This window comes from Leptinotarsa decemlineata, unplaced genomic scaffold (assembly GCF_025532065.1).
Source record: "Leptinotarsa decemlineata unplaced genomic scaffold, Ldec_3_MD MMD2_P_RNA_scaffold_2, whole genome shotgun sequence".
Taxonomy (NCBI): Eukaryota; Metazoa; Arthropoda; class Insecta; order Coleoptera; family Chrysomelidae; genus Leptinotarsa; species Leptinotarsa decemlineata.
The window spans coordinates 2,441,268-2,468,345 of NW_027412529.1; the positions used below are offsets into that span (position 1 = coordinate 2,441,268).

General features: G+C 33.9%; 3 protein-coding genes across 4 annotated transcripts; 1 reads left to right on the top strand and 2 right to left on the bottom strand.

Moving 5' to 3' along the window:
• Window positions 1-1,132: 1,132 nt before the first annotated feature.
• Pep (Protein on ecdysone puffs) lies at window positions 1,133-18,878 on the bottom strand. 2 transcript variants are annotated; one of them, XM_023161600.2, is made up of 9 exons: window positions 18,717-18,878; window positions 18,247-18,584; window positions 12,245-12,566; window positions 8,220-8,433; window positions 7,734-8,133; window positions 4,619-4,766; window positions 4,174-4,379; window positions 3,124-3,306; window positions 1,133-1,377 (listed from the first exon to the last, which is right to left on the bottom strand). In XM_023161600.2, the coding sequence occupies exons 2-9, from the start codon at window positions 18,571-18,573 to the stop codon at window positions 1,276-1,278; spliced, it is 1,902 nt and encodes a 633-aa protein (XP_023017368.2). In that variant the 5' UTR covers window positions 18,574-18,584; window positions 18,717-18,878; the 3' UTR covers window positions 1,133-1,275. The 2 variants fall into 2 exon arrangements, with proteins under 2 accessions (XP_023017368.2, XP_023017370.2); XM_023161602.2 differs by lacking the exon at window positions 18,247-18,584.
• A 1,545-nt stretch (window positions 18,879-20,423) lies between these two features.
• Window positions 20,424-22,671, top strand: mbf1 (multiprotein bridging factor 1). Its single transcript, XM_023161603.2, has 2 exons — window positions 20,424-20,655; window positions 22,026-22,671. The coding sequence occupies exons 1-2, from the start codon at window positions 20,526-20,528 to the stop codon at window positions 22,340-22,342; spliced, it is 447 nt and encodes a 148-aa protein (XP_023017371.1). The 5' UTR covers window positions 20,424-20,525; the 3' UTR covers window positions 22,343-22,671.
• A 2,538-nt stretch (window positions 22,672-25,209) lies between these two features.
• Prosbeta6 (Proteasome beta6 subunit) lies at window positions 25,210-26,099 on the bottom strand. The gene is made up of 2 exons (XM_023161604.2): window positions 25,936-26,099; window positions 25,210-25,880 (listed from the first exon to the last, which is right to left on the bottom strand). The coding sequence occupies exons 1-2, from the start codon at window positions 26,019-26,021 to the stop codon at window positions 25,268-25,270; spliced, it is 699 nt and encodes a 232-aa protein (XP_023017372.1). The 5' UTR covers window positions 26,022-26,099; the 3' UTR covers window positions 25,210-25,267.
• Between the last annotated feature and the right edge of the window lie 979 nt (window positions 26,100-27,078).

Below are 27,078 nucleotides of genomic sequence, written 5' to 3' on the forward strand. Positions count from 1 at the left end.
CAGAAAACAACTACTTCCAATTATAGGAACACACAAGTGAGTTCTAATCATTGAAAATCAATTATGGCAGTTGTATCGCCAACGGCATATGCAGGAATAACTTCAGTGAAGAATCCTGCACTGACACACCAATCAGATATAATCCAACGTACTTTGTTGTATTAGCTAGGGGAGTAGTTGTTTTCTGATAGGTGTCAGGCCCTCAACCTACAGTGTAGGTATGTTGAAACTGGCCTGAAAGAAATGTTCTAGTAGATAATTTCAGAATATTATAGATGTAGCGCCATCTGTTAACCAATTTCTAAATTGTCGACGTTTCGAAACATTATTGTTTCATCTGCAGGACTCTGAAATCTAACAACAAGACATACATATTAAAATGGAAATTCACAAAGCAGTTCTGTTAGAAACAAAATATATTTTGTAATATAACAATCGTTAAAAATACGAAGAGATTAATAATCCGAACTGTCTGTAAATCGTTCTTTATAATTCAAAAAAAGAGAATTGTACTTGAAAAAAGCAGTCGGTTAATGATTCCAAAGTTAGTTATTGTTTGATTTTTTTTATTAGATTGAAATATGAGGTGTGTAAGTTTTCAATATCCTTTTGTTAACACATTTTGTTTCATGTTTTGTTATTTCAATCATTTCGTTCTCAAAATCAAAAGTATGAAGGGACGATTTGCAATGTTCTGCAAGGCTAGTAGGATTCTTCATTGTTTTTAGTAGGTTGTGTATATTTTTACAATCCCTGCTATGTTCAGTAATTGTATTCAATACAAAAATTCCGTTATTCAAACATTTAATTCGTTTTGAAAATTGCCAGTTTAGTGATGGCAATACAGTTTTCAAAAAAAATGCTTGATGACACTTGCACACAGTGAAAAAAATATTCAGTTAAGTCAATCTGCGGTAAACTTCCATAATATATCATTGAATCTCGTTTATGAAGGACTTGTTGGTTTTTAAACAAAAACTGTGAAGCTAGTGTATTTACAGGGTTGAAAACACGAAGGAATTCCGTTTCAGAAAGTTAGAACACTCATGTATTGACTAGTAGGATATCGGTTATAAATTTGATTGAATCACGTCATAAATGAAAATAATAGAAAGGAAAAATAATACAAGACTTAAGTTTCATAAGTTTATTGGGCGAGATAATACATTAACTTTCATCTAGCATTCTATCAAGACCAAAAATACAGGTATCATCTCACAAGTATTAAAATCAACTAGAAACTACAGAAATGAATAATAAGGAAGCATACAATTTCTACTTGTTTTTGTTGGCTTGACTCAGCTTTGGTATTTTGTATGTATAGGGTACTGCAGGTTTCGCATTCTGCTGCGTTGTCTTGGTCGAAACAGCCGCCAGCTAATAATTATAATTAAATGAGATTTCGGTTTTAGAATAAAATTTTCCAAGGCTGTGCTCAAATCTAGGAAATAGTTGTGTGATAAAATAATCAAAATATCAGTAAAATATCAAAGGAAAATTCATTTAAACCTTATGGTATATTTTCGAGTTTTTAGAAACCAGACCAGGTGACGTCAAAATCATTTTACAGACACCATTCAACGTTGTCACTCAGTATAGACTAATCTACTGAACCAGAAATTCTGAAACTTCCCAATCAACAGTGGGAATCGAATATATAACATAATTTTTTACCCTTGTCTCAAAAATTTCCAAATTGAAAATATTCAATGGATGATTACAAAAAATCAAGCAAAACTTATTGAGAATTGACCATCATCCATAGAATGTTTTTAAAAACTGTCGGAGAAATGTTAAAAACTTGCTCAAAATGTATGAAGGATAACCATATACCAAAAAATGAAAACTACAATGATTAAAAACCTCAAAGTTACCAATTGTAACATTAAAAATAATCTTCCAGATAACGAAACTGAAAAATAACTCGATATTTACATATTCCTCATTTATGGAAACGAAAATACTGGGATCGGACTAAAAAATTCAAAAGAAAAGAATAAACAGGAAAGATTTACAAAGAAGAATTCAAATGAATGGATTCTAAAAATAACCAGCTAACTATTTTCAAAATTTTTCTCACCATTTGAGATTCTAAATACAAACCACATAAAATTTCACTTCAAATAGTTGTGTCTACAGAATGAACTTGTAAAAACTATATTCAAGTAAAGATTTTTGTTGGTAGTTACTGAAAATCTGAAATACAGGAATTTGACAAGGATTGTGGACCGTTGTTTTTTTTTGGCATACTGCTACCTATATTTAGAAAGATACAGGCAAGTTTTCCTTTGCTACAAATTCCAGTATCGGAATGACCATTCCTTTTACCTATGTTTTTTGATGGGGAAAATGCCCTTCGAAATTATTAACGATTCAATGTTATTCTTGGCGTGTTTTGGAATATCCAATCCTGATTATTCTATGCTATGCTAATCCCCCCCTTTCAAAAATATGGCATAAACATGAATAGAAGTAGTATGCCTATAATGTCAGGCTGCTCCAATAAAGGAGGGGGACAACTGTTCCCTAAACACCGCTATTGATAGGATTCTACCGACTGATTTAGTGAATATGTAATTTACATGTGACCAAAGATTACATGAAGCAGATCAAGAGTTTGATGAAGATTAAAAATTTGTAATGAAACATAAGCCATTACATTCAAAATGAGTAAGTTAAAATCTTCTTGTTCAACTGGAAATGCTCCGTATTAACAATTATTTCAGCTCAATCGTCACCAATTGCAATAAAATGCTGCCAAACTTCCATATCTTATTTTCACACAGTATCTATTAATAGCCTAACCAGACATTCACCCTGTATATTCTGATTCAATCATACTTCAAAAACGATCAAAAGATGCCAACCACCAAAGAAATTTGCGGGAAAATACAGAGGTCCAAGAAAAAAAAATTACCAATAGGTCGCCATTTAAAATCCATCCACTTTATTAATCCACGTCAATATAAAAAAAAATTCAAATTCACTGAGGTCACATCTACCAAATCATGTTTACCTATTAAAAAAATACACATTGGACGTATATATAGATACGTCTCAGACACATTACACTAATTTCAAATCGAAGAGTTAAATATGTGGAAAGCTCTATTGCTTACGTGCCTTCTTGCTTTTAGGCCCGGCGCCGTTTTTGACGCCCCCTGCAGCCGGCGTTGCAGCAGCAGCTGCTTTAGCAGGTGCCGCAGCAGGAGCTGCTTTCGCAGGTGCCGCAGCAGGAGCTGCTTTTGCAGGTGCGGCGGCCTGTTTCGGAGTAGAAGTCACTGGCTTTGGAGGTTCCTTTTTGACCTGAAAGAAAATAAGAAAAAAATATCTCAAACCAAACTGCTTCACGCTCCAACCATTAGTATTCACAAAGGGGAATGTTCCTCAATTTGGGTTATTACAGCAAATGCAAGTCTGAACAAAATCAAGTTGAGTTTAATTCATGAGTTTTTCAAATTCACTTCGAAAAGTATTCAAATTGATGTTTCAAATGTTGGGTATTAATTTTTAAAGGGATTTGTTTCTAATTCACATATTGGCAACAGCGCCTATATCAAGTTGAAATAATTTATACCCACCTAGATATTCTACTTTAAAAAAGGAAAATTATCTTTATGAATCAACAATTGAGGCAAAATATAAATTAGAGTTCAATACCACCTCCACAAGCCACATAAACAACAGTTGTTTTGTTATTTATTTATATAGAGGAAGACAGGTTAGGTGCACAAAATGTCATGTCACAGAATATCTCGGAACAAAAGTGAACAGAACAGCACGCCTCTGAAATATGTCATCTTTGTTTGTCTCATACAGGTAACAGATTCATTGTCCTTTATTAGCTATAACCGATGTTGCCAAATGGTGAAATAGAAAAGAATCCCTTCAAATAATGAAGGCATTATTTCATTCCTCTTTTTTAAGTATTTAAATCATTTTTTTAAGAAAAAAGTTGAAATGATAAGTTTAAAATGCGTTGTTTTAGAGCTCTTTTATGAAAACTACTTGATTTTCTTCAGGAGGAACATTCCCCATTGTGTCTCAAGTTTTTCTTCAAAATTACAGAGACCGATTTCATAGATAAAAACAAATGTTTCATAAGAATCTACCACAGAGATCCACAAAAGGATGATATCAAATATCAAACTTCAATGTAAAATCAAACCTTACCTCTTGTTTCTTTGGTGGCGGTGGTGGCTCTGGCATCTCCTCTTCCTCCTCCGGCTCTGCCTCTTCTTCCTCGACCATCTCAATCATATCAACAGAATTGTTGATTACCGAAGGATCACCTTCGCCTTCTTCTTGGGTAGTTTCTGCATCTACGGCAGATTCGTCTTCATTGGTAGCCTCTTCAGGATCATACATTTCTTGGTCGCCTAGTAAAAAAAAAAATATTTCACATGTGCAAGTGATACATTTTTTCAAAGGTTACTCACTGTACTTTAAATAATAAAATTGTTACCTCGCCATAAATCAGATCAACAATAAACTGCAGTCTGGAGACTATACGAGGATTTCGATATGGCCTCGTATGATTCGAAGCTTTTGGAAGGGTTCACAAATCTCCTTGCCCAAAATACGAGGCTTATAACAAATAAAGGGTGTTTTTACTCACCATCAGCTTGGGATTCATCATTTTCTTCCTTCGGTTTATCACCATCATCTTCAACTTTCTTGGATTCTTTGGCTTTTTGTTGCTCCTTGTACTTCCGTTTGATTGCTTCAATGAATGCATGGTAATGACCTCTAGTCTTCAGATGTTTCTGCAAAAAAACATAACATGTACTCCAAAAAAGCAAAAGGGGGAAACATCGAAGAAATGGGGAAATATCGACGAAACGGTAAAGTTTAAAATAAAATACAAATGGAATAGGGGGAAAGAAAATTTTGCAAAATGAAGGTGATTTAGTGGGAAATTAAAATACTGAATGAAGGCAGTATGAAGGAAGAGACACAGCAATGGAATTAAAAAGATTGCTTGAAAGAGATGAGTACTTGACAAACTAGAAGTTGAAAAACCAGTACAATTTTCAAAAAAACACATTCAACAGTAAATAAAAAAGAGTCTATAGAAAACAGAGATGAGATATTAAGTAATAAGATGAAAAGGGTGAAGAGGTAGAAATCATAAATGAGGAAAAGGGAAAAGCAGAAATCGGACACGATTATGCGAGACAAGATACTTAGAGAAAAAAAATCAACAAAAAGGAAAGAGAAAAAATAGGATATGAGAATTGAGTGAGGAACAAAAAAAACATAAGAGACATGCAGAAACAAGGAAAACCTGACAAAAATATGATATGACAGAAGGAATAAAGAAAAAATAGAAAAATATGGAATGACTGGAAATAATTAGTTTTGCTTCTTAACACTCCAAAAACTAATATTGTATGCATCCATATTAGAGGACAGACTATGATTACTCCAATACTTTTGCTTTCATCTACTTTGGAGCACACCGCCACGCTGAAATTGACTCAAGACTTTTTCATAAAGTCAAAAATGGTGATATGAACCGTTCATTTGTAACGCAATTGGTGATTGATCTCATTATAAATTCAAAATAAACCAGAGTGTTAGAGTTGGTCCAAGTTTCTTGCGATTATAGAATAGAATAGAATAGAATTTAATCATCTGTAAAAGCAGAACATAATATGTTACAAAATAATTCGGTACACAAATGCTACTACTTCATTAGACTAGTCAACTAAAATCAGAATATATACCTATTTATAAGACTATTCTACATACACAACCTACTTTCAACGCTAAAATTTGTTAAAAAAGGTCATATTCAGTCATTTAAAAATTCCTTCACAAAATAGAATGCTTTTCTCAGCAAGAACTTGCTTAAAAGAGATTTAAAAGTTTTAAAATCATTGAAATTTTTTTCACTGTCATATTTGTTCTTGAAATAATTATAAAATACAATGCCTTTGTATATGTGAGAGCATAGACCAATGGCAAGTCTCGAAAACGTCTGCTGCAAATTCCCTGCACTTCCGTGTATTATAGTTATGGTGAGCACTATTTGTAGGTAGTACTTCCAATTGTTTTTTTACGTTTAAAATAGTTTGAAATATGTACAATGATGGCACAGTTAGAATAGATAATTCAGTAAATATTTCTTTGCATGATATTCTTTGATGTACCCCTTTTATGCATCTAATAATTTTCTTTTGCTGTAGAAATACTTTTTCTATTTGAGTTGAGCCTCCCCAAAATATCAACCTATAGGATATATTTGTTTGTTTCAAACCGTAGTAAACCAATAACAGCACGTCCATTGACTCTGTATTCTTCAATTGCCTTAGTACAAAGCAGTTTTTACTCAGTTTATTACATAAGCTGTTAATATGGTTTTCCCAGCTTAGTTTATGGTCCAAGGTAATACCTAGAAACTTCGTTGATGTGACCTGTTCAATACTTTTGCCATCAATTCTAATCAGGAAACAGAACGTATTATTGATGTTTTTTGGAATGAATAAGATAAAATTTGATTTTTCTCTGTTCTCACACAAGCCCGTACTGGTACACATGTGTGAAATTGGTTTGCAACGGGGTTGGCAGTTTCTACTGTTTTTGCTAAGTTGTTTTCTCTCACTATCATAGTTGTGTCGTCTGCATACATTATTTTGTGCGCTTGTTTGCATGTTGAGGTGATATCATTGACAAAAATAGTGAACAGTACTGGACCCAGTAGCGATCCTTGCGGTACCCCTACATTAACAGTTTTCTCTTCTGATTTTGCACTACCCAGTATCAATACTTGTTTTCGATTTCCGAGATACGATGTGAGCCAATTTAGTGGCTCTAACACCAATATGATAGAGTTTCTCACCTAGGAGATTGTGATCGACCGTATCAAACGCTTTACTCAGATCAAAGAAGAGTACAATAGAGCTGTTTTTTGAGTTCAAAGCATCATATAGTTGCAAACATAATTCTGCCATACCAGAACTGGTAGACTTGTTTTGTCGAAAACCGTGTTGAGATGAGACTAAGAGATTTCGAGATTCAAGGAAACTTGTTAATCTCGTGTTGAAGACCATGTCTATGATCTTTGCAATCTGACTCTGTAAGCAGATATTTCTATAATTATTCATGTCATCTCTCGACCCTTAATTTTTATAGATAGGTATTGATTTAGAGATTTTCAAGGAATCAATGTACTTTCCAGAGGTGAACGATTTATTAATTATATGTGCTAATGGTTTGCTTATTTGCTCTTTCACAAATCGAATTACTTTGCCATCTATTTCGTCGATACCAGCTGACGGTTTCGATGTAGTTTTTATGATAATTGATTCCACTTCATAGGGTGTTATTGGTGTTAGAAAGAATGAGTGCTGATACATACTAGTTATGGCTCAAATGAATTCATTACTAGAAAGCAAAGACCAGCAAATAAGAATAGCGTTACTGATTTGTTTCATCCACATATTCTTTCAAAAATCTGGTTAAACTTATTGGCCTACTATGAAAAAACGATTGAATATTATTTCATCATGAAAGAATCGATATTTGCTATTTTTTGGTGTTCATTATTATTCAATTGTCCTTCTTTTCCTGTTGCACTGTCTCTGTTTATTGTAAACTGGCAAGTCCATAAATAAATAAATATTATCGTCTGTTTCATGATTTCCAAACTCTTCAACATCAACTTAGCGTTTGTTTTATTGTTTTATATGAGACAATAATGAAATCGGTAGCAGATACGTTCAACTTACTTGCGCCAACTCTTCATTTTCAAAACTCCTGTTGCACAACTCGCACCTGAAGCCGCTAAACTCTACCAAGCTCTTAGTGGAAACAGCACGGTCAGGTTTGTAGGCCGGCAAGAGATTCTGATAACTTGACAAGTCATTAGTCAATTCCAAAATAACATATTCATCTTCCATTTGCAGAGGTTCATCCAGAAGAGGTTCCAAAGCCAGTTCTTGTTCGTCTTCTTTAACGATTATATCACCGTCAGCACCGCCGCACCTGTCCTTCATCTTCTCGAACAAGTTCTTCAAATGTTCAGGAGTCAAACGATGTTCAATCCATTCGACTCTCGACGGGAACTCCTTGGCGCAGAGGTTGCAAACAGGGTGCAGGTAGCGCTTCAGACGTTGATGACCTTCGGATCTGAAATTAAAAAGTCAGCATTTCTGTTGAACAATTTCAAAAGAACGAGCTATTTCAAAATAAAATTCAATCTTGGCGAAACTTACTTGCGATGGCTTATGATTTTTCCTAAGAATTTCAAATCGCACATGTTGCAGTGGCTTTCCTGTTCCTGGTACTTGAACTTCTTGGAGAGGCGTTGCATTCTTTCCAATTCGATAACTTTCTTCTCCTCGAGGAGGCGCATATTCTCTCTAAGGATATTGACAGTGATATGGATGCTTTCCTCCAAAGTTTCCAAAGTTTGTCTATGGGCACGTCCTGACAAAAAAAGACAGCTTAGAAAACAACATTCTACAAAGAGTACAACAAAAACAATCTTTTCAATATATACAGGAGATTTCAAACCTTAATCTAAATATGAATAAATAATTTTTATTCATCTTCAGAAACACATGGCTCCAAAATACACAACCAGATAATAGCCCAGGTAGTTCATGAAACAACATACATTAATCTCGGCCTTAGGAATTTTGTTCAAATTGAAAATGGAATGTTTTCAAGAGAAACTAGTTTTTACGTACTATCATCAAGAAAAGACTAGAATGGGGAATGTTCCTCCTGACGAAAATCAAGTGGTTTTCATAAAAGAGCTCTAAAACAACGTATTTTAAACTTATCATTTCAACCTTTGTTCTGTTTACTCATGTTCCAAGTTCCGAGACATTCTGTGACATATGACATTTTGTGCACCTAACCTATCTTCCTCTATATAAATAAATAACAAAACAACTGTTGTTTATGTGGCTTGTGGAGGTGGTATTGAACTATAATTTATACTTTGCCTTAATTGTTGATTTATAAAGATAATTTTCCTTTTTTTAAAGTAGAATATCTAGGTACGTAGAAATTATTTCAACTTGATATAGGCGCTGTTGCCAATATGTGAATTAGAAACAAATCCCTTTAAAAATTAAAACCCAACATTTGAAACATCAATTTGAATTCTTTTCGAAGAGAATTTGAAAAACTCATGAACTAAAGTCAACTGTATTTTGTTCAAACTTGCATTTGCTGTAATAACCCAAATTGAGGAACATTCCCAATCGTCTTTTTCAGTAACAAGTCATAATATCATGTGAGAAATGAGTTTTCTTGTCCTTCAAGTTCAAGAATGCGCTGCTGAGTTGAAGAAAAATGTTTTCAACCCGAAACTTCAAGTGTATGAAGAAATCAACCGTAAGGTTGATTTCTTCAATTCTTCTGAAGTTTTTTCCTTTTTTTTGTATAATGAATGAAAAGAGAGCCAAAAATATTTTTCTCGAACAAAATTAGTTATGATTCTGATAAAAAAAATGCAACTTGCAACTTCTGGTTTTATTAAAGAACTTAAATACCAACTCAACAGAATCAATAGCTAAGATTTATGACTGTGATAGTGAAAACAAAAATTTTCAATTTTTCAATATTTTTCTATTTTTACACAAAAAGTGACACGTGGTTGTTTTGTTTTTTTTGTAGTATTTAAAAAAAATGGTAAAAATTGATTTGTTTAAAACAAATTGTTAATCAAATAAAGAAAATTAAAATTAAAAAAGTTTTTTTTTTCAGAATAAAAAAGAAATAAAAATTATTAATAATGAGAATCGTTCTTTAAAATTCATGTTAAGTAGAAGAAAAAAAGATATTCAACAAATGCGTTTTTAAGCAATCAAAATTTTTTTTTACAAAACGAATTTGTTTTTGAACCTCATGATATTCATCACTGATAAAAACACCCCCAAAAAAATTTCAAATATCTTATAAACAATATATTTGTTTATAACAAATTTTTAAACAAATAGAGCTAAAAATTATGAAAAATAATTTTCATGTAACTTTAAATAATAAGAATACAAATAAATTTGAATATTAAAAAAACATGCATCACCCGCTTTTAGCACTATTTTTGCCTCTAAATTAAAATTATAAATATTGGTGATAAAGTTCCGGGAGGTAGGACTTGAAGGAAATTTCCTTCTCTTTAAGGATCTCTTCTCAAATTTCGGATATCTTTACTATTTTCAGAGATATTTGCAAAAAAACAAACCCCCCTTTTTTACTAAATTTTTTATACCTTTTGCAATTTATTCGAGCTCCTCTTGAAATTTTTCAAAAAGTTGCTAGGGTCAAATCAAATCATAATTTTCGGTGCCCTTGGACAGAAGTTCCAAAAAAGGATCTTGTGACCCAGACTATAAGAGAAATTCACTAAACTTTCATTTGTATAATCTTCACTTGTCTCTGAAGCCTTGCAAAATTCAAATCTACTATTGATAGGTTTCGTCTCCAACACTATTTTTGTCACATTTAGGAATATATTGACATGGCAGGGCCTTACTTGTGAAAAACCTTAATAAATTCTCAGTTTACTGATTTTATATTTATGCTTTCAACTAACCCACTCTCTATTTTCATTTCATGATTTTTTGTAGATGATTTTATCTTTGTAACTACGAAAAAGGATTTCAGTATTCGGGACTTACCATAAAAATGCTATACCATGTTACACACATCGGAAAAGTCTAGGGATATTTTTATAACATACTAAATATCATAAATATAAATGCATGAGGTCGTTTAATTTCGATTAAATTGGTACACTCGACCACCCTGTAGATTTCTATGGGTTGAACAAAGCCTGCAAAAACGGTAACTAATCTTTTATCAAGTTTTTTACAAACTGTAGGTTTTCGGCTAAAATGAATAATCTGAAAGTGTCGAGTTTGTACATTCTATGCAGTTCTTGCTCAGCAATTAAACTGGAAATATTGTGCTTTAACATGGAACGCCATCACTTACCATTGGCTGAGATGAATAGAGCTGTAGGGCTTCTTCAAGGTGGCATGCAACAAAATGATGTAGCTCTTCGTTTGGGGGTCTCCCAAAGTGTTATCAGTCGATTGTGGCGGCGTTTCCGTGAAACTGGCAGTCCAGCCGAACAACATCCAGGGCGAGGACGCGCTACAACTGCAGTTCAAGACCGATTTTTGGTCTTAACCGCAAGAAGACAACTGACAATCACAGCACCTGAGTTGGTTAACGTGTTGCAGCAGACGCACCAGGTAACCATTGGTCGTGATACTGTCAGAAACCGACTGCATGAAGCAGATCTCCACAACAGAAGGCCACTTAGATGTCCACCTTTGTCGAGAGGCAATCGCGGTAGAAGATTAGAGTGGTGTCAAGAACATCAAAACTGGGATTCAAATGATTGCGCCACAGTTTTGTTTACAGACGAATCCAGATTTGGATTTCATCCAGATTCTCGTCGAGTAAGACTGTGGAGACGACCTGAAAATAATGAACGTTTGAGACACGTCCAGGAAGTCCACACATACAGAGGTGGTACAGTAATGCTATGGGGCGGAATCATGATCGGCGGCAGAACCGATCTCGTTTTTCCAAATCGCTCCCTCACAGCTCGACAGTACCTCGACACCATTCTTCTACCTATCGTCCGTCCGTTTGCTGGTGCTGTTGGTGAAAACTTCCACCTAATGCATGATAATGCTCGTCCACATGTCGCGCGTCTAGTGACTGACTGGTTCACCAACGAAGGAGTTGACGTATTGCCATGGCCAGCACAATCACCGGACCTGAATCCCATCGAGCATGTGTGGGACATGCTTCAACGAAGAATTACTCCGCATATGGGGAACATTCACACAACGTTTCAATTGAGAGAGCTTTTAATTGCTGAATGGGCAAATGTACCTCAACAAGACATTGACAATCTCATTTTGTCGATGCACGATAGATGTAGGGCCGTAATAAACCAGCGTGGAGGCCATACTTTGTATTGATTCCAATTTTTTTTCTATTATGATTTTTTTTCGGGGTGCCAAAGAAGAGCCATATTTTTTTTTTAGTTTTGCTTATATGCGCACTCAGTATTTTTGACCATTTAATAAATTTTGTTGTAAGTTACATTCGTTTGATAATCACCAATCAACTTTTTTTCCCTAAAGGGATCTAAAAAAAAATTATTGCCATTTAAAAAAAATCCCTAGACTTTTCCGATGTGTGTAAATGGTCAAAAAAAAGTACCCTAGCCTATTGAGGGGATACCAGAACAGAGGAAAACACTCACCCTTAACGTGCTTGTACATGGATTCGCCATCCCACATCTGCTTGTTACAGACAAAGCAGTTCAAATACTCCTTGGGGATGCCAGCGTACACTCCATCCTTGTTTCTTTCTTCTTCGCTGCTTTCATTCTTCTTCTCCTCGCTGGCATTCTTCTCGTCCTTCCAATCCCTCTTGGGGGTCTTCTCTTCACCACCGTCATCAGTGGATACTTCTAGGACTTTGTCCTCTTTCTTACTGGGGGTCTTTTTCTGATCGTCCTGTTTCTGTTGGTTCTGATTACCACGCCTCCGGTTGTCATTGTTGCGACCGCCAAAATTTCGATTCTAATTATAAAAGCAAAATAAGCAATCATTGGTGAATAAATATTTAGTTTGATGAGGATTTAAAATTTGAGAGAGGAGGTTCATAAAAACAGTGTGGAGGATAGATATATGAATGAACTGGAAGAAAAGCCCATCGAAAGACAATCCCTCGGGAAACTTGGGCCCTGAAGGGTAAGTAAAAAAGTTGTTAAATTGAGTGGGGGTTTTATTGATGGCTACGACTGCATTTGTCAGGATTGTTGACGGTAGAATATTTGCACAAAGACTGAAGCACTCTTTGTGCAGATGTCGATCATCTCAGTTGGCAAAACGATAATACAAGTGAAAATACAATAAAATATTCATTTGCTAAAAGTTCTTCAAGATGTTCTCTTTAGATGTGACTGTCCTGAGTTAAAAGTACTTCTTCAACCTAAATTTGTCTTCATATCAGTATGAAATTTGATAAGAAAAAAAGATTTAACGCAGTTTGTTAGAAAAGATTGGCCCTCGTGATAGCTGAAAATAAACAATGAATGTAAATATTCTAAGATATAACTACTAAGGACATAGTAAAAGTTTAAGAATATCAACTTCCAATATGAAACAATTTCACAAGTTTTCATATTTTACATATGGAAAAAATGGATAAAAATGTACAAAGGGAGATATAATAACAGACTGAAATAAAATTTAAATAAAATCATAGGAAAAAATTAGTTTATTTAAATTGTAGACACTCTAGATACATTTGTAAAAAAAAATATGGACAAAAATTCAATATCAAGATGGTCTGCGAAACACAATGGGAAAGGAATACCATCATCCTTAGAATTACTAAATATTTCAATTTGGTCATGAGTAAAACAGATTCAGAGCATCAGAAAAGCTCAATATACCCTGACGTATATTAAAAAGGAACTTCAATGAAGTAAGATCTGGCGGCTTTGAGATTTTTTACTATTTCAGATCACCTAAAAAATTAACTTATGAATCCATAAACTCCATAATGAGACACTATTATTATTCTACGTCTGCCCCTTTATCATTACGAACTCAATCCCACTGAGCTCACGTAACAGGTTTTGTTGCAAGAAGAAAAGCGACATTTAAAATAGATGGCAAATAATCTTTAAGGGGTTCTTAAAAAATGTTGATTCCGAAAAATGGCAAAAATGTATTGAACATGTAAAAGAAAATGACAACATGCGGATATAGACCATTATTCAGGTGGGGAAGTTGTAGAACATGCAATCACAACATTCAACAAAGAGATCATCATCTGAAAACACCATAATTTTTGCATATACCTGATATCTTCTTATTATCATGTAAATATTTTGAAATAAATTGTTATAACAGTATTCATCATAAATAGATAAATAGTCATTACCAAAAAATAAATATTTTGAAAGGAAATCTCAAAACATTCATCTCTAGACACGGCCGAAGAAGCCATTGTATGGCAAAACAGGTGTTGCGTTTTTGTAACACTGTTTAGTGAAAATCTCACAAGCAAGTGTTTTTTGAATACATGCATCTTTCCCAACATACATGTTGTTGATAGATGTCTACCGGGAAAACAACTACTTCACCGGCTTCTTTCTTCTTTGTCGTTCATCCAGCAGTAAGACCACTTCGAAATATTTATTTTCTAGTATCTCTCTTCTCTACAGTCTCTAGACTCTGTTTGATCTCTGTTAGGGAGTATTTGTACATGGGTTAATTCAAAATGTATTAATGTGGGGATCTTCTATGGGGGCAAAACGTGTTTTTATTGTTAAAAAAAAAATAATTAGAACTATCTTTAATTATTACACCCAGGGATAGCTGTAGATCTGCTTTCTACAAGAACAAGATGCTAACATTACCTTGTATCTATATATATAAAGCTCTGCTCCATGTGAAAAATAATGTACCCAATCTGAGAGATGAATCAATAGTTCATAACTATGCAACACGAAATAGACATTTATTAACTATCCCAAAACATAAAACTTCGACATTCAAGGAATCACTTGCATATAATGGCATATTATTTAATACGTTGCCTCAAGATATTATAGAATTGCATATTATACCTTTTAAAAAACAAAGGAGCTATTAACTAATAAGGGATATTATAGCGTAGAAGAATTCTTAGAACGGGAGACACTGTTATCATGATTATTGCTTTCACTGCATTTCTTTCATCCTAGTTAAAGATAAATTTACTTTATGAATATTTATGTATGTGTATACATATATGTGTGTATGTGTTATTTTTTATATGTGTATATAGTTGAGTACCTGTTTCAAGTGTCCGATCTATGTTATACTGTGGACCGTTATTATTGTTTTATATAATTTTCATATTTTTATTTATGACATGTCTTATATCATATAAATGATGGAAAAGAAGAATAAAGTTATTATTCAATATCTAGCGTGGTATTAGCCAGCGAAGTTGTTATTCGGCAGACATTTACCAGAACCTAGGCTATAGATAATTAGGAAAGATGAATATTTAAAGATTTCATTTCGAAATATTTACTTTCTATTAGTTATCTTTACTCATACACTCTTCAGAAACAGTCATTAGTTTGGACAAGTAGATTTAATGCCCAAACTCTCGCCACTGTAGGTAGAAAAGTACTGGAGCTCTCATAAAACCTTTTGTAAGTTATACAAAAGTAAGGTGGACCTGGTGAAGTATTATAAAATCGCCTATAAAAGCTGCGACAAATCATAACAAAATCCCAAAATTTTTGTCGAGCTTCATCGATTTTTACTATTACGAAACAGTATAAATAGAATCAAGTGGATTTGCTACAAAATGCAACATCGATCTGAATATAGTAGTATCCCAAAACCGCCAGAAACCATAATAATTAGTTTGGGATTAATGCATAAAACTAATGAGTATCAACTATTTGTTGATATACGAAAAAACCTGGTATCATAGGTAAAAATATATCCTGGATAGCTTACAAATATAAATAAGCTGTAAATGCCTGAAATATCAGAAATGTGGTTTGATGGTAGTTTGTTAAAAAATTTGATATAAATAAAAGAAATAGAAACGTTTAATCAACCAATGTAATAAATTGAGTTTCATGGAATAATTTTACATAGAGATTGTGGCTTTGTGACAAACGTACTTTCTAAGATCAATGGATTATTTAGAAATTATTTTTGTTGTCAATATGGTAAAATACTTTTGGGATTTTTCAAGGTATAGCTTTTAAGAAAAAAAAATAAAAATTTTTGTCATACCATTAAAAATTGACAATGAGTCTACTACAAAATCTGTAGAGCTCGATTAGAAAACAAAGAATTGTTGAAAACTATTTGAAACGGTTCAAATCCCAGTCTATTCATAAAACTTTTATTCATCCATGCATGGCATTTTGAAAAACTGCTGGTTCTGAAACGTCAACAAGATGTACAGATGACAAAGATATCGTTCCCTCTCTAGAAGTTTCCTTCTTTACATTTTAATGGGAAAGTGAAAACAGAAAAGCGTTTTTCAAACCAACATATCCATCGTGGCAGAATTATCCTAGACAACATTTAAATTTACGATAATCAATAATTTATCTAGACAGTACAAAAGAATACGCAATACTAGGATGTAATACAATTGAAAATAACACATGCAGTAAAATTTTGATCTGAAGAAACAAGAAATACTTTTTTTAAAAAGAATTTTAGATCATCAAGCAAAAGGGTATGAAGTACAAGATAAACCGGAGAAACCTGTAGAGAAATACATATACGCAGTTTAAATCTACTTAGTAGTTCTAAAAATAACATTGAACTTCGAATTTTGTTGCCTGCAAAAATCACTGGAAAAACTGATTGATTAAAAAATACAAGGAATTAGGCTAGGAATCAGGACCTGGCACACTTTGAACACATTTTTGAAGTGGGATTTGCTGTAATTGAACCAGATAAAACGTTACAGATACAATTATAGATATCTACTAAAAACAATTCTGGGAAAATAATGGTAGTTGTTAATCTGAGTAAAATCATTCATTTCAGTAGCGGTGACAAAATCACATAGATAACAACATCACAGGGCTGAATAGATTTAAATGTTCAGGCAAATCATCGGAGGAAAATTCAAATAACAATTAGGTTGGAAATATCTTCTTATCAAGTAGATTCGTGAAACAGTAAAATTGAAAAAAAAGGTGTAGTTTGTCAATATAATCGGGACTATTTTTGTAAACGTATTCAACAATCAACTAATGAATTGACTTAGACCAAGCATTAATTAATGTGTAACATGGAATCAGCCCATCATCGAATAAAGACATTTTCACAGAATATTTTATTGAAAGATAGATTGCGAATTAATTGGAAAATTTCTAATGTCAGAACCCCTCTCTCAGAAATAGTTTGCGAGATGGAAGTAAGTAATTTCCTTGAGGTGTTTACTAGACTTTACATAAAGTTTTCTGCTTTTACTAGGCAAGTGAACATTTTTGTAGCCGACAGATTAGAAACTAAAGTCTTGGAAAATAACGTACTATATTTTTTCAGCAGCAACCTGTAAGAAATATGGGAACTGATAAAGTTATGTGGACTATAAACCAATGATTTTAATCAGATAAACATACTACCTACATAATTCAAAGGAGAACAAGTACAAAAACAATAATCCTAAAATATATCACAGAAAAATAACACATTTTACAATACATAGACATCTTTGTAGGATTATGCTCTTGAGATAATTATCACAGAACAGAACAGATGAAGCTATGGAGTTGCCTCAATGTTCCACTATACTTGAGGGTAAATACTCATTTTGAAGGTTTGCACTAGTTTTGAAAGAAAAATTGATTAGACTCCAGTATTTTTGTCCGCCTATTAAGAATATGAAGTCAAGAGTGTCTACAGGCAAACACTCAGCCTTTCAGTGAATATCAGTGGGATAGAAATAAATGTCACAATCAGCACCTAAGTCTGGAACTCTCATAAAACAACCACAAAGATGCTGTTTGCAAAAACAGGACCAAACAAGTTATGATGGATTTCTAGCTAACAGATAAAAAAGCAATAAAACAATAACTGTGTTGATTTCGACAAAACAGTAACTGTGTTGATTTCCACAAAACAAAAACCTGAGTTGTCAAAATAAGAAACATTTTGAAGCTTTTTATGTTTCAGGCAACTGTTTATGTCAACTGTGTAAGCAGGAGGAAAGATCAATAGATTTCGGTGTTTTGTCTGTGTTTTTGTAAATTGAGTTCGTTATGTTACGACACACACTGTATACCAAGAAAATTAGCATCAGAACCTTTGCCTAGTAAGAACTAAAACTATCTTGAAGTTATTTGTGATAAATCATTCATTTGTATTCGACATTATAACCTGGGATTTAGCACCAAGTTCTATATCATTGATTTAAATGGTGAAGTTCTATTCAAAATTTTATAAGTTTGCAATTCAGATTCGAGATCAGCAGTGAAAATACATAGTCCAACAAAAAATATACCAAAAACTAGTGTGAACCGATAAAACGAATATTTACCCCCGTGGGGGCAACCAACAGGTAGAATATGTTCGAAAAGTACTTGGGCGTAGCCCAGATGCGGAAAGTATATAAAAGAGGTGGTTTTGATGACTCTACGCCTAACAGAAATAAACAGGCGAGAGCCAAAGGGTACATTATTCATTATGAGAAAAAAATATAGTAATAAAATCATACCTTGTTGTAAGGCTCGTGTCGCCTGAAATCACGGTTGCCTCGGTTGCCAAACCGATTGAAATCTCCTCCCTGATTAGAAAAAGCAGGAGGCGTAGGCAAAGAAAGTAACGATGGTGGATTCTGTTGCTGATTTTGTAGCAAGCTCGAAAGAGCGAGAGCGAGTTGTTGAGGATTGGAAGATATTTGGGAAAGCAATCCCTGATTCATAGAATTTTGGGGCATAGCCCCCTGCCAGGGGTTAAGGCTGCCTCCTTGAAACTGTTGCTGAGAAAAAGAGCGATTGCCTCGCGGGCCTCCGCCCATACCGCCCATTCTTCTATTTGCCATGATTTTTTCAACTAGATACAGCAAGAAAATCAATTAATTTGGTGATCGGTAATACAAAATGGAGGCTCTAGCTAAGAAGCTGACGCCGACAGAAATTCAATTGCGTATAATCAATATTTTATAGCTGTGAAAATGTTCCTTACCTGGACTTTCACGAAAACGTAAAAACTTAAACTTCTTATGAAGTTTTCAATGAAATACGATATCAAACTTTCAATAATAATTAGAGCAAACACCCACAAAACTTAGAATTCGAGCGTCGACTTTAAAGATGGAGGAGGCGTTTTTTCCTCTACCGGCTAATCGCGTTACCGGAAACTGCCAAAGATCAGTGTTCCCATCCCCAAAATTATGCATAGAACAACAAAGATTCAAATTGAGAGAGGTAGAAAAAAACAATTAATTTCAGAATAAACTCTTTACAATGATGTGTAGTTCATGCAAAGAAGTAATTTTCAGACACAAACCGTAAGAAATATCCCTTTCAAAACAATTACTTTCATATAAACATTGAACTACACGAAATAAAAACCACTTTGGTGAAACGCGCATCGAGTAGGGTGTTGCAGTTCTAGTGTTTCAAAAATTCAATGGATTCCAAATGAGTATTATAATATATACATGCATATACTTCCATGTATTAATTACCCCCTAAAAATTACCCCTCCGAAATTCAGATCTAAATCCATCCCTGCTTCAACATTGAAGAGTGTAGTCATATTCTAAACGACATTATTGCACTCAATGATAGAATTCTGACTTCAACCCCTTGTTTATAATGCAAGAAGTTAAAGATGTAATAACCGATTTCTAATTACGAATTAACCCAAACTTGAAAAAGAGAAAATATGGGTTATCAATTATTGAATAATACGTATTATCCGAAATCTCAGTAGAAAATATAAAAAACTAAATCGACTAAAAATCTGATCCATACTGCAATATTGTTACATTCTGATACATTTGGAATCAACGTTTTGGATAAAAAATCAAAAACTGAAAAATATATATATAGGAGAAAATTTTTAAATAATGTTTCTGAAACTTTTAGTTTTACACTTCCTTGAATGATCAGTAGTGAATATTGATTTTTTTCAGAATATATATTTCTAGATTAAAATCAATCAACGAAAGAAATATACAGAATTTGGGTTAAGTTAGGGTAAATTTTCACTACTCATGAATAATACAAATAAAATAACCAAAATGAAAAGAATATCTTCGATGTAATCACTTGGACCCTTTCTCCATGTGGAATATTCTATCGAAAACTCTCGACCTGAAGAAATAATGAATTTAAGCATTTCGTTCACAGGGAAGATTTGAACAAAATACCCGAAATAAATACCAATTTTTTATCATCTATCAACATCTATACAAAGTTAAGTCAATCTCAGTGCATACATCGGGAGTTTTTGACCAAACGAAAGGGAATCGTTAAAACAACAAAGTTTTTAAAAATTTTCACAATAACAGAAGTAATATATTGGTTTCACGAAGAATAGTTGTGAATTTTTCTAATTAGGTGATTTGGCTATCATTTTCTACTCAAATCATGATCATCTCATTCTCTGATGACTCAACCATCTACACAAAAGAGATGTTTTTCTCTAGTAGTCAAGAAACTGATGGTATGCGTAAAAAAAAGAAGTAATATATTGGTTTCACGAAGAATAGTTGTGAATTTTTCTAATCAGGTGATTTGGCTATCAATTTTCTATTTAAATCATGATCATCTCATTCTCTGATGACTCAACCATCTACAAAAAGATGTTTTTCTCTAGTAGTCAAGAAACTGATGGTATGCGTAAAAAAAGCTCCCGTCCTTGAACTCCTTGAGCTAAAATAGAAGAAGAAGAAGAAAGAAAAAATATATGTGGACATTTTGTATTTTGGTAGTTTTTTGATCTTGTCTTTCACAATTCACAAACAGTGATACACAAAATTCAACAATGTCTATGTCAGACTGGGATACCGTGACCGTCTTGAAAAAGAGAGCCCCAAAGGCATCCACCATGAAAAGCGAGCAGGCGGTCAATGCAGCTCGTAGACAAGGAGTTGCTGTGGACACGCAGTTGAAATGTAAGATCATTGTTCTAGATCATTCTATTGAACGCAAATTCATTATTTTTATACATATGCCAGAGATACTAGCTCGGATTTGTACGACATTGATACAGGAGTCCCACGGGGTTCGGTTTTGCGACCCCCCTAATCCTTTGTTTATCTGTTAATGACGTTTTTTTGTTAACCAGTTGTCGCATCCCCAAGAACGACAACCCTCAGAAGCCGAAACTAGTGCGAGCTGAGGTCTTATCATTTAACATATTCTTATAGTAAGTGGGCATACTTCAAGTCTTAAATTACCTACCTACCTACACAGTACTGTGTAGGTATGATTTAGGTACAGGAACAGCAATGAAGGTTTACTCTAGGCATTAATTTATTTTTATTTATTTATTTATGTATATGGGTAGTTCCCGTGAGGAAAACGAAATATAGAAATACAGTATTACCTCAAAACTAACTTAACCTAATATAAACATGAAATTTAAATCATATAAACTTAAAATTACCTACAACATCCTAGCTGGTTATCTACTGAATTCGTTTGCTACAGGTTTTTTTAAAAATTATTCAGTGAAATTTTCTGTAATGTCACAATAAGGACAGTTAGCTTCTCGCAAAACCTTGACGTGGGTGAGAGGTATCCATAGTTAGTATGTTGATACGGGACAGTGGAAAGATCATTGTTCCTAGTTGAATGAACAGGTACTCGGAATAAGACTTCACGAAATAGATCATTACAATCAATGTCACCTGATATAATTTTGAATAAGGCAATGGTATCGTTATTTGTTCTAAGAAAAGACAGGGTGTGAAGATTTTCAATATCAAGTATATCGGAATAATCATATTCACCAACTGTGAGGCCAGTTTTGAAGGCAGTAAGTCTGAGGAATATATTTTGCACTCCTTCAATAATATTTGTATGTACTTTATAATGAGGTGACGCATACTCCAAAATATATGTTATATAGGCTAGGTAAACAATTCTGGTGGCATCCACTGTTAGATTTTTACAATTTCGAAGGACAAAATCAAGAAGTTTGAGAGCTTCATCGATGGTGATGTTGATGTGGGCGGTGAATGAAAGGTTCACTTCTAAGAATACACCCAAATCTCTTATCTCATTGAGCTGTTTCAGATTGACATTGTCAAGAACATAGTTGAAGGGGATTTTGTTATTAATTCTAGCAAACGTTATACAGAAGCATTACCCTTGATATAACGACATCCCATTGTTTTCAGACCAAAAATATAGAGAGTTGATATCATCCTGTATCTTATGTTATTTTATGTTTTCATTGGCATAATGGTACTATTGGCATTCTTAGACTTGTCTTATACCATGTATTTGATCTAAAAGGATGAATATTTTGTTCATACAGGGGGAGCAGGCAGCAACAAACAGCATGTCATTACTAAAAATACTGCAAAACTGGACCGCGAAACGGAAGAATTGAAACACGACACTGTTCCATTGGACATGGGAAAACTAATCCAGCAGGGACGTCAGGCTAAAGGCCTCAGCCAGAAAGATCTCGCCACGAAGATAAACGAGAAACCTCAGATCATCACCGACTACGAAGCAGGACGAGGTATCCCCAACAACGTAATCATCGGAAAGATCGAGAAGGCAATTGGAATAAAATTGCGGGGAAAGGACCGCGGCTGCCCACTCCTTCCCCCAGGAGCCAAGAAGTAAAGTCACGTCCTGGGGGAGGAAGAAAGCATCGGATCGCAAAATTGTTTCGGCTGTGTCCCAGGACGAACGATTTATTCAAATTCATTAGCGATCTATGCAGAATAGTTTGACGAAATTGTTTGATCTGGTGATACGGGCTCAGGTTGTATGAATTTATAGTTGGCTGCAACTTTGTAGGACTCCTGCATTTTCGTCAAAACTTGAGTTCATTCATTTTATTATAAACCGTTGAATGTTGAATAATTTTGTTTGGTATAACATTTTTGTGTACTACAATCTAACTTCTGGATATTAGGGTTAGTTGTTTAAATAGAAAAACTATGAGGAAATTGTTTTTTATTTATTTATTCAAGGCGAAGCCAATTTACAAAAACATATTTAACAAAGTGTGAAGAACTACAAAGTATTTTTGAATGCTCATGTCTAATATCTACATTACAATTTATAATTTTACAAAACATTAAACAGATCTGTTATTATCATATTGACTTCCCAGCTTCAGAATAAGAGGAATCGGACTGTTCAAAGCATAATTGGTATGGACAGAATTTATATGAAAAATGTCAGGATTTTTCGTATCTTTTTGTTTGATATGAAAAGTTATCTTAGTATTTATTAGTCATTAGTTGGTCATTTCGTTGAATACCAAAGTGAAAAGCACAATTCCTTAAAAATATCTTTTGAACATTCCCAATCAAATCGATATTTACATTATAGTATGGGTCCTATATAACTGAACAATATTCAAGAATGGATCTTACAAAAGCACAATATAATTTTTTTTATATTTTAATTGAAAAATCAGTAGAAATTCTCAACACATAACCTAGCATTTTGAAACTTTTGCCACAATTTCTGATACTTGAAGATTAAAATTAATTTCGTTATCAAATTTAACTCCCAGATCGCGAATAAATGTTTTTCTTTCAAGAGCTATATTCAATTCAATTTATATTTAAAGAATATTTGACTTCTAATTTTAGCGAACTTAATGATTTGACACTTATCGATGTTTACCTCTAACAAATTATTTCTACACCACATGGAAAAAGCTTCGAGATCTTGAACTAATTCAGCATCTTCCCGGCAAGTAATTGCTCGATAAAGTTTGAGATTATCCGCAAACATAAGAAATTCTGAATATGTGAAAACAAACTCAAGTTGAACAGCAGTGGGTCCATATGGGATCCCTGCGGTACCCCTGATGGAACCTGAATGGGTGTAGATGTTGTATCTCCGTATTTTATAGACAGAGTTCTACCAGTTAATGCAAAATACTCCCGCCTATACCAAGCGCTTGAATTTTAGATATAAGTAGACCGTGGTTGACTCTGTCAAAGGCTTTGGAAAAGTCAGTATAGACAGAAACAACCTGTAGCCTCCTCTCAAGATTTTCAGATAAGTAGTTTGTGTAAAGAGCAAGGTTGGTGTACAAGTAGATTTACATTCTGAGAAACCGTGTTGTTGGGGATTGAGTAAAGACTTACAGTTCCAGGAAAGTTTCAAAATATTCTTTGCCAGCATTTTTTCTGATGTTATGTTGAAAGTTTCATAAACGAGAAGTCTTTATGGGAGATATTGAACCTCTCTTCAAAGTTGATTATATTTTAACTGCAACTTGATACATTATTGCTATAATAACAAATCTACTAGGTGACCTCAATGCTTAATGGTTTGCTCACTGGTGCAACATGGTGCAAATGCCAATCTAATTGGAAATTCCACACGTTCAAAATTAATTGGCACATCTGTAGGTATAACAGGCATTCGTGATATTAACGTATTTCCAGCTCAGAACTTGCCGTTTAAAATGCTGGTTTCGACGTTTTTCATTAATTTTCTGACTAATCGCGTACCGTCGCACAGCCGTGGTGGATTCAAATCACGGAGCGATCCTACCTTCAGTTGTTATTTATGTGGTGGTATGCCTTCAAATCCAATGAGTTCAAAAACTGTTGGATAATTTACAATTTCGGTGGCATCACAAACTATCTACGCTCGATGGTGTAGGGAGTTAGAGGAGGCTTATTGTGTGAGAGAGACTGGCTTCGTTCTCATCCCTAATCCGTGCTGTTTACTGAGTGATAAGTGACACCAGTAGACACCTGGTGGAAATAACTGATCTGCTCAATTTGTTTTTCCATTAATCAGCTGTCGCCCCATACGAACGACAACTCTCAGAAGTTGAGAAACTTGTGCGAGCTAAGGACTAACGAGGTCTTACCTTTTAACGTGTGATTCCTAACACGGAATACTTTAATAAAATCCATAACTTACTGAAAAAACACTTTAGTGTCGGATAGATAAGGAATATATAAGTTGATTTGTGGTTCTTGCCTGAAATATTATGTTGGCCAAACGGGGAGAGCTTTTTCCCGAAGTATAAAAGAACATAGAACTAGTTTCTTCAACGTGAAGACTTAATTCCATATTTGCAAACTATCTTTTGAGGGAAGAGCATTAATTCAACGACTATGAAGTATTACATTTCGAAGAGAAAGGTTTGGATATCAATCTTTTGGAATGCTGAGAAATGAATGGATTAAAAAATTCCCAAAAATTAGCGAATGACCAAAAGAATTAAATTTTCCCGTTTTCTGAATATCCAGATATCGATTATGCATCTTTTTTTGAATTTATAATATTACCAATAATGGGTAATTTAATTAGTTGAAGAAAACACTAATTGTTTTATAATTCAATTGATGAGTATATTCAAGAAGTATTTCTAGTTTTGCTAGTCTAATGCGGTTCACATTAGGCTATCTGATCAAATTGAACCTACCAATCTTCAATTTAAAAAAAATCCTTCTTCATGAAATTTAAAAAAATTCTTCTAAACAAAGGATTTCAAAAAGTAAAAGTCATTCTTACTTAAATTATATAATCAAAAATTCATGAAGGAAAATTCAATATAAAATTCCTCTAATCTTTCCTCAATTCAAATGATTCCTCTTTCACACCATCCTTAGTTATGATATTGATAGAAACACTATCTCCGGTGTATATGTCTCTCTCGGCTGCAGAGATGAAGACATCCTTCAATATAGCCAGAGCTCTCTCTTTCGACAAGGGCTCGGTAGATACTATCTCCATATTCTTCTGTCCAATTTGATTATCCAACAGAGGCTGGAGCAGAGCCCCAGCAGATCCTCCAGCTCTGTACGTAGTCTTTTCACAATGTCCAATAGGGTCGTAGCTGTAAACACAACCTTTTCCTTCGTTGTCGAGACCCACGAGAACGTTAGAGATGTAATAAGGAAAAAAGCGTTTGTAGTAGAGCATGGTGGAGAGCATCTGCGCGCAAGCAGTGGTCGACATCACTTTATTATGCTCTTGCTCGTACATCTGCATGCGAGACTTCAAAATACGAGTTAACGTTAGTGTGTCACACCAGCAACCTGAGCATCCGAGAACCGTTGTTTTTGAAAGGGGGAACAACTTATTTTGGTCTCTGGTGTAGATGGAGAAGCCGGCGCTTAGACGTGTATCTGCTCCCACTACCACGAAATCATCTCCAGCTATGGCCACTACGCTCCTGGAAAGTTATAAAATTGGGGATTGTTGAAGTCAGGCATTGAATGAATGCTTACCCTCCATTATCAGCATAGGGGCTGAATGACTGCTGAACCGGTACCGTTGAATAATCAGGATAATACGCGTTCATTGCTGTTTGCATTTTGTAGTGGAGGAAATACAATTACTTTCTACTTTTAAACAAGTCAACTAGAATGACAAGCCGAAAATATAAAAAAAATCTTCTTCTTTTTCCTGAGATTAACTCACTTCATGGTGAGTGATGAAGTGGCGTTCATATACATGTATGACGTACTGGTGGCGTTTTTATAAAGTATTTTCCTGTGAACACGCTCGATGCTACATATTATGCAGTATCTATTTGAAAAATGATGAAAATTTCCATTACGTATAAACATAATTGTTAAAAGGTTCAAAGTCTCTTATTTATTCAATGGAAATAGTTGTTTTGAAAAGACTTTTCATTCGGATAATTAAATGATCTACATATCTTTATGAAGAAGTTTTATTATAGTTGATTCTTCGTTCATTTTGTAATTTTTCAAATTTATTTTTCAAAGATGGCGAGGTAGAAATCCGAAAACGGCTTTTTCCTCAATACTCACCATATTTATTTCAATCCCAAACAGTTATTTACAATTAATTGAAAAAAGTGTCTGAGAAATCTAATGGTTTTCTACAAAATAACTTTCAAATCAACAGGTTGATGTACAAAACTCAACATAATGATGATGATGATTTATAAGAAATAAGTGTTTGCTTACGTTGATTGCTTGAGACAACTTTGAATGGAAAGTTTGTTGTTTCAACAAAACTTTGTAACTTGTGCATAATGAAAAACGATAGTTTTTGTCCGAACAGAAGTATACATTTCTTTTGTTTTGAGAAAATGATCCTTGACTCATACATTTTTCCAATCACCAGAAATGCAGTACTATTTTGGACGCACGTTTCACCAACCAAGTTGACATCTTCTGAAAATGAAGATAACTTCACAAAGTATTGAAATTTGTAAGACTCTGTTCGACTATACAGTTTAAATCTCGTTTGTTTCTGAGAGGCTGCTTTTGATGTTTCTGTAATATAATTGTGCCAAGGCATATTACTATCCTATTCGACATTATCATTTGATGTTGTGGGCAGTGTCGTTTCTCCTGGCGATGATATGTATGATTCTGACACATTTACCTTCTTCACTG

What these genes read in the sequence shown, in the direction of transcription:
- Pep (XM_023161600.2), bottom strand. Translation starts at nt 18,573, where the DNA reads ATGGCAAATAGAAGAATGGGCGGTATGGGCGGAGGCCCGCGAGGCAAT. An exon ending in GACACGAGCCTTACAACAAG is followed by an intron (nt 12,567 to 18,246) that starts GTATGATTTTAT and finishes TTTTATAATTAG; the next exon opens with AATCGAAATTTTGGCGGTCG. An exon ending in AAAATCATAAGCCATCGCAA is followed by an intron (nt 8,134 to 8,219) that starts GTAAGTTTCGCC and finishes TTTTAATTTCAG; the next exon opens with ATCCGAAGGTCATCAACGTC.
- mbf1 (XM_023161603.2), top strand. Translation starts at nt 20,526, where the DNA reads ATGTCTATGTCAGACTGGGATACCGTGACCGTCTTGAAAAAGAGAGCC. An exon ending in TGTGGACACGCAGTTGAAAT is followed by an intron (nt 20,656 to 22,025) that starts GTAAGATCATTG and finishes TTGTTCATACAG; the next exon opens with GGGGAGCAGGCAGCAACAAA.
- Prosbeta6 (XM_023161604.2), bottom strand. Translation starts at nt 26,021, where the DNA reads ATGCAAACAGCAATGAACGCGTATTATCCTGATTATTCAACGGTACCG. An exon ending in CCCTATGCTGATAATGGAGG is followed by an intron (nt 25,881 to 25,935) that starts GTAAGCATTCAT and finishes ATAACTTTCCAG; the next exon opens with GAGCGTAGTGGCCATAGCTG.